This window comes from Babylonia areolata, chromosome 13 (assembly GCF_041734735.1).
Source record: "Babylonia areolata isolate BAREFJ2019XMU chromosome 13, ASM4173473v1, whole genome shotgun sequence".
NCBI lineage: Eukaryota > Metazoa > Mollusca > Gastropoda > Neogastropoda > Buccinidae > Babylonia > Babylonia areolata.
This window is the reverse complement of record NC_134888.1, coordinates 22,171,849-22,179,348: the sequence shown is the minus strand read 5'-3', so window position 1 is coordinate 22,179,348 and position 7,500 is coordinate 22,171,849. Positions and strand designations below refer to the sequence as shown.

Here is a 7,500-nt window from a genome sequence, read left to right as displayed (position 1 = left end):
GTAAATCACTCACTTACTCATTGAGTCAATTCTATGAATGAATGAATGATGGCTCCTTCACTGCATGGTTGAATGAATGAATGAATGAATGAATGAATGAATGAATGAATCTTTTTCATGTCCTCTGTGTCCGTCCACAGAACGTAGTCCTGGGGGAGGGAGGGAGGGAGGTGGGGGAAGGGGAGGAGGGGGAGGAAGGAAGGAAGGAAGGAACCAATCAATCAATCAATCAATCAATCAATCAATCAGTAAATCACTCACTCACTCAAGGAACCAATCAATCAATCAGTAAATCACTCACTCGCTCATTGAGTCAATTTTATGAATGAATGAATGAATGAATGAATGAATGAATCTTTTTCATGTCCTCTGTGTCCGTCCAGAGAACGTAGTCCTGGGGGAGGGAGGGAGGGAGGGAGGGAGGTGGGGGAAGGGGAGGAGGGGGAGGAAGGAAGGAAGGAACCAATCAATCAATCAATCAATCAGTAAATCACTCACTCACTCAAGGAACCAATCAATCAATCAGTAAATCACTCACTTACTCATTGAGTCAATTCTATGAATGAATGAATGAATGATGACTCCTTCACTGCATGGTTGAATGAATGAATGAATGAATGAATGAATGAATGAATGAATCTTTTTCATGTCCTCTGTGTCCGTCCACAGAACGTAGTCCTGGGGGAGGGAGGGAGGGAGGGGGGGGAGGTGGGGGTGGGGAGGAGGGGGAGGAAGGAAGGAAGGGACCAATCAATCAATCAATCAATCAATCAGTAAATCACTCACTTACTCATTGAGTCAATTCTATGAATGAATGAATGAATGATGGCTCCTTCACTGCATGGTTGAATGAATGAATGAATGAATGAATGAATGAATGAATGAATCATTTTCATGTCCTCCGTGTCCGTCCACAGAACGTAGTCCTGGGGGAGGGAGGGAGGTGGGGGAAGGGGAGGAGGGGGAGGAAGGAACCAATCAATCAATCAATCAATCAGTAAATCACTCACTCACTCAAGGAACCAATCAATCAATCAGTAAATCACTCACTCACTCAAGGAACGAATCAATCAATCAGTAAATCACTCATTCACTCATTGAGTCAATTTTATGAATGAATGAATGATGACTCCTTTACTGCATGGTTGAATGAATGAATGAATGAATGAATCTTTTTTCATGTCCTCCGTGTCCGTCCACAGAACGTAGTCCTGGGGGAGGGATGGGAGAGGACGGGGAGGAGGGGGAGGAGGGGGAGGAAGGAACCAACCAATCAATCAATCAGTAAGTCACTCACTCACTCATTGAGTCAATTTTATGAATGAATGAATGATTACTCCTTTGTTGCATGGTTGAATGAATCAATGAACGAATGAATGAATGAATCTTGTTCAGGTACTCCGTGGAGGGGTGAATGAATGAATGAATGAATGAATCAGTCAGTCAATCAGTCAGTCAACTTTGTGAATGAATGCTGACTCCGTTATTGGATGGATGGATGGATGAATGAATGAAAAAATGATGACGAGTACTACTACTAGTGTGGACAAAAGAGAGCAACAACACAACAGCTACTACTACTATTACCACTACTACTACTACTACTACTACTACTACTACTACTATTACTGAGGCCAGAAGAAGAAGAACAAGAAGAAGATTAATAACAGGAAGGAAAGGGAGAAGAAAAGAAATAGCAAGAAAAACACCAACAAAAACAAACAACAACGACGACGACAGCAACAACAACAACACTAACAAGGACAACAACGACAACAACTACACCACCAACCACACCACCAACCGCCAACAACCACAACCACCACCACCACGACCAACATAGAAAAACAGGGCCCACCCGAATCTCCGCTTCTTCTTACCTTGTACAGACTCAGACCATAGAACCTCACGTTGGGTTGCTGAAAGAAGACAGTCATGGTACGGTCGTTGAGGTCATACTGCCGGATGTGGTTCAGGATGGAGTCTGCCCAATACAGCCTGGGGAAAGGAAAGAGATCGAGAAAGAGGGTTAGAGGGAGAGAGAGAGAGAAAGAAGGGGGAGATGGAGAGGGAGAGAGAGGGAGGGACAGAGAGAGAGGAGCGGGGAGATGGAGGGGAGCGAGAGAGAGAGCGAGATGGAGGGGGAGGCAGGGAGGTAGAGAGAGGGGTGGGGGTGAGAGACGGAGAGAGAGAAAGGGAGGGAGGGAGGGAGAGAGAGAGGAAAAGAGACAGGAAGAGTTAGGGAGGGAGAGAGAGGGGGAAGAGAAGGGAGAGAGAGGGGGGGAGAGAGAGGGGGAAAGGGGAGTTTGAGAGTTAGAGGGAGAGGGAGATAGAGTTTGAGGGAGAGAGAGAATGAGAGACAGAGAGAGGGAGGGAGAGAGAGATGGGGGGGGGTGAAGAGAGTGGGAAGAGAGAGGGGGAAAGGAAGATAGAGTTAGAGGGAGAGAGAATGAGAGACACAGAGAGAGGCAGAGAGAGAGGGAGATGGTGAGGGAGGGGGAGGGAGAGAGAGGGTAATGAGAGTAGGTTGAGTGAGGGAGAGAGAAAGGGGGGAAGAGAGAGAGAAGGGAAGAGAGAGAGAGAGAGAGAGAGAGAGAGAGAGAGAGAGAGAGAGAGAGAGAGAGAGAGAGAGACAAACAACACGGTTTATCGTCTCATCCGAAAGACTTGGGTCCACATCACCATTCATGGTCTGGTGGAAGGAGGTGGGATGGGGGAGTAAAAGAAAACAACAGAAGAACAAGATGAACAAAGACAACAACAACAACAACAACAACAACAATAACAGCAACAACAACAAGATGAACAACAACAACAACAACAACAACAACATGAGCGAGAAGAGAAACAAGAAGAACAAGAACAAGTATAACCAGATCAACAATAACATGAAGAAGAAGAAGAAGAAGAAGAAGAAGAAGAAGAAGAAGAACAACAACAACAACAACAACAACAACAACAACAACAACAGGAAGAACATGAGCGAGATGAGAAACTAGAAGAAAACGAAGAAGAAGAAGAAGAGCGAAATCAACAACAACAACAACAACAACAACAGGAAGAGCAAGAACATGAGCAAGAACAGAAACAAGAAGAAGAAGAAGACGAACAAGAAGAAGAAGAAGACGAACAAGAAGAAGAAGAAGACGAACAAGAAGAAGAAGAACAACAACAACAACAATAGCCTGAACCAACTTGTCGGTGTCGTAGTCGATCATGATGTGGTTGGGCTGACCCAAGTTGTCCTTGAAGAGGATCTCCCGCTCGCTGCCGTCCATGTTGGCACTCTCTATCTTGGGCATGACGTCCGGCTGCCAGCCGATGTCCGTCCAGTAGATCTTCCTGCCCACACACAGGGGGAACCGCCCACACTGATTCACCTCGCTTCCTTTCTTTTGACTCTTTCGCTTCATTCCAATCCACCTTGATCAAAAAACCACCACATCGCTCACACACACCCCCTCGCCAACCCACCCACCCCACCCCCCGCCCCCCACCCCACCCCCGCCACCCCCTCCCTTCCATTCACAGAGAGAGAGAACGAAAGAATATATATATTTTTTTTTATTCAATAAAGGCCGTGGCACTTCATGTAGGGGATGCAGTGAACACACATTGTCACGTTCCAGAACAACGCAGAACAAATAACATTTGACTACAAATCTAGCAATGCGCAACTGCGGATTTTGAATGCCTTATACAGGTAGGTATATAGCGAATTGTTTTACAATGGTTTCATTCGTTGGTGACATATGTAAGGAAAGTCGAAACAGAGTTGGATGTCTATGGTATTTTTTTGTGGAATTAACTGTTGCCTAAGGTCATTTAAGGCAGGGCAATGTAACACGAAATGATGTTCATTTTCTTCAGCACATCTGCACAAGGGACAAATAATTTCGTGATCATTCAATTTACTATAACGATAACAGAGAGAGAGAGAGAGAGAGAGAGAGAGAGAGAGAGAGAGAGAGAGAGAGAGAGAGAGAGAGAATCAGTTCACTTCACTTCGCTTCATTTGACTTCTCCGCTTCATCACAATCCACCTTGATCAAAACCATGCCACCCTCACTCCAAGACTGACACCCGGGCAGGATGCAAAGCGATACCTGCAGGGTTGGTGACGAGCTTCTCCAGCAACACACACACGCACGCGCGCGCACACACACACACACACACACACACACACACACACACACACACACACACACACACACACACACACATCTTCCAAATGCCGCCCCTCTCCCTGCCCCCCAACCTCCTACATCAAGATTGACCCTGGGCAGGATGGCAGGCGATACCCCGCGGGATTGTTGGCGGCCATCTTCAGAAACACACACACACACACACACACACACACACACACACACACACACACACACACACACACACACACAAATACACCCATCACCAGCAACACACACACACACACACACACACAAATACACCCATCACCAGCAACACACACACACACACACACACACACACACACACACACACACACACAAATACACCCATCACCAGCAACACACACACACACACACACACACACACACACACACACACACACACACACACACACACACACAAATACACCCATAACCAGCCCATACCCAAAATCCCCCATTTCCCTACACCGCCCTTTCCACCCCACCGTACCCCCGCTCTAGCATCCCACAGCAAGACTGACCCCCGGGCAGGATACACGGCGATTCCAAGCGGGCTGTTGACGTCCTTCTCCAGCAGAATCCTCTGGAACCGTCCGTCCTTGCGGCACATCTTGATGTAGCCGTTGGTGCTGTCTGTCCAGTACAGGGTACCCACCACCCAGTCCAGTGCCAGACCTGTATATAAACGGGTACGTGTACGTGTACGTGTGCGTGTACTGTTCTTAACTGTGGAGTGATGGCCTAGAGATAACGCGTCCGCCCAAGAAGCGAGAGAATCTGAGCGCGCTGGTTCGAATCACGGCTCAGCCGCCGATATTTTCTCCCCCTCCACTAGACCTTGAGTGGTGGTCTGTGCGCTAGTTATTCGGATGAGACGATAAACCGAGGTCCCGTGTGCAGCATGTACTTAGCGCACGTAAAAGAACCCACGGCAACAAAAGGGTTGTTCCTAGCAAAATTCTGAAGAAAAATCCACTTCGATAGGAAAAGCAAATAAAACTGCACGCAGGAAAAAAAAAAAAAAAAAAAAAGAAAGAAAGAAATGGGTGGCGCTGTATTGTAGCGACGCGCTCTCCCTGGGGAGAGCAGCCGGAATTTCACACAGGGAAATCTGTTGTGATAGAAAGAAATACAAAAAACAAAATACAAAAATACAAAAAATACCAAGCAGGTACAGGCCATGAAAACGGAGTGTGGATAGCTACATGGCAGGGTTGTTGGGTTTTTTGTTTTTTTGTTTTTTGATAAATAAAAATAAAGGCGATCAAGCGCGTGACAAATACACAGACACAAACACTCCACCACACATTTAACTGTGATTATCGCAGTGTATAGCTATGATTATTGCATGTATGGGCAGGACACCAAATTACACGAATGAGTCAGTTCAGCTAATCTGACTGAGCAGTCAGTCTGCATGTACGACACCAATAGCCCATATAAAACACACGTTCCCTTTTGTCTGTCCATGTTACTCCCCTAGCATCACTCGCACACAAATAGATAATGCAACAGGTTTCTGTGTGTGAAATTCGGACTGTTCTCCCCAGGGAGAGCGCGTCGCTACACTACAGCGCCACCCCCTTTTTTTTCTTTTCTTTTCTGCGTGCAGTTTTATTTGTTTTTCCTATCGAAGTGGATTTTTCTACAGAATTTTGCCAGGAGCAACCCTTTTGTTGCCATGGGTTATTTTACGTGCGCTAAGTGCATGCTATACACGGGACCTCGGTTTATCGTCTCATCCAAATGACTAGCGTCCAGACCACCACTCAAGGTCTAGTGGAGGGGGGGGGGGGAGAAAATATCGGCAGCTGAGCTGTGATTCGAGCCAGCGCGCTCAGATTCTTTCGTTTCCAAGGTAAGCGGACGCGGTACCTCTAGGCCATCACTCCACTAATGCACTGGTCTCTCTTCATGACACGACACGAAACATTCAGGAGGAGAGGAGCAAACTTTGTTTGTTGTCTGTTTGTTTGATTGTTTGTTTGTTTGTTTCCTTGCTTGCTTTTTCGACTGTAAACATGAGGAGGATACCCAAATGGTACGAAATGTGGAGTGATGGCCTAGAGGTAACGCGTCCGCCTAGGAAGCGAGAGAATCTGAGCGCGCTGGTTCGAATCACGGTTCAGCCGCCGATATTTTCTCCCCCTCCACTAGACCTTGAGTGGTGGTCTGGACGCTAGTCATTCGGATGAGACGATAAACCGAGGTCCCGTGTGCAGCATGCACTTAGCGCACGTAAAAGAACCCACGGCAACAAAAGGGTTGTTCCTGGCAAAATTCTGTAGAAAAATCCACATCGATAGGAAAAACAAAAAAAAACTGCATGCAGGAAAAAATACACAAAAAAAAGAGTGGCGCTGTAGTGTAGCGACGCGCTCTCCCTGGGGGGGAGAGCAGCCCGAATTTCACACAGAGAAATCTGTTGTGATAAAAAGAAATACAAATACAAACACGTCACAAGATCCGACAGGGCTCGCAAACACCATTCTACAAGCAGAATACGAAGGCTACTAGTAGCAAGAAGAGAGGGAGGAGGCAGCAGAAAAAAGTGGTGGTAGGACAACATCAAAGAATGGACAGACCAGATTCACACAGAGGTGCAGGAGACAGGAACGGATAGAGAGAGAGAACTGGTCAGAAAATCATCTGCCGTGCATTGACGACCCTCCAGCTGGATTATTGGGATTCAAAGTGAAGGTGGAAGGAAGATGAAAACAAGACAAAGAGAAGACACACACACACACACACACACACACACACACACACACACACACACACACACACACACACACATACACTCTAACACACACACACACACACACACACACACACACACACACACACACACAACACACACACACACACACACACACACACACACACACACACACACACACACACACACACACACAAACATAAAGTCTGTATCGATGATTACCTCCCTCCCATCACATTGAGAAGTTTAAAGGGATACTAACCCCCCACCCCCACCCCACCCCATCCCCACCAGTAAACAACAAAACAAAACAAACAAAAAAAAACCTCTCCACCCCTAGCACAACCCAACCCAACCACCTCCCACCACCATCACCCACCACACTCACTAAGATAAGAAAAGATAAGATGAGAAGATGAAAATAACTTTATCATCTCATTAAGAGAAATTACATCAGGTACGGCAAAACAAACGTAGACTATTACTCAACACAAAAACATAAGCATGACGTAATTGAAAAAGAACCAATAACATATAAGACATTAATATAAAAATCACTGCATATATTCACTTTATTAAAATGTTGTAATTAGTCATTATTGTAAACACATT

At 46.1% G+C, this 7,500-nt stretch overlaps 1 protein-coding gene across 1 annotated transcript in view; it reads right to left on the bottom strand.

Moving 5' to 3' along the window:
- Positions 1-7,500, bottom strand: part of LOC143289145 (prolow-density lipoprotein receptor-related protein 1-like) — a 54,582-nt gene that overhangs the window by 18,820 nt on the left and 28,262 nt on the right. The window contains exons 8-10 of the mRNA XM_076598032.1: positions 4,691-4,844; positions 3,196-3,342; positions 1,881-1,998 (exon numbers count right to left, since the gene is read on the bottom strand). Coding sequence (XP_076454147.1) covers positions 1,881-1,998; positions 3,196-3,342; positions 4,691-4,844 — 419 coding nt within the window. The remainder of the gene's footprint in view (positions 1-1,880; positions 1,999-3,195; positions 3,343-4,690; positions 4,845-7,500) is intronic.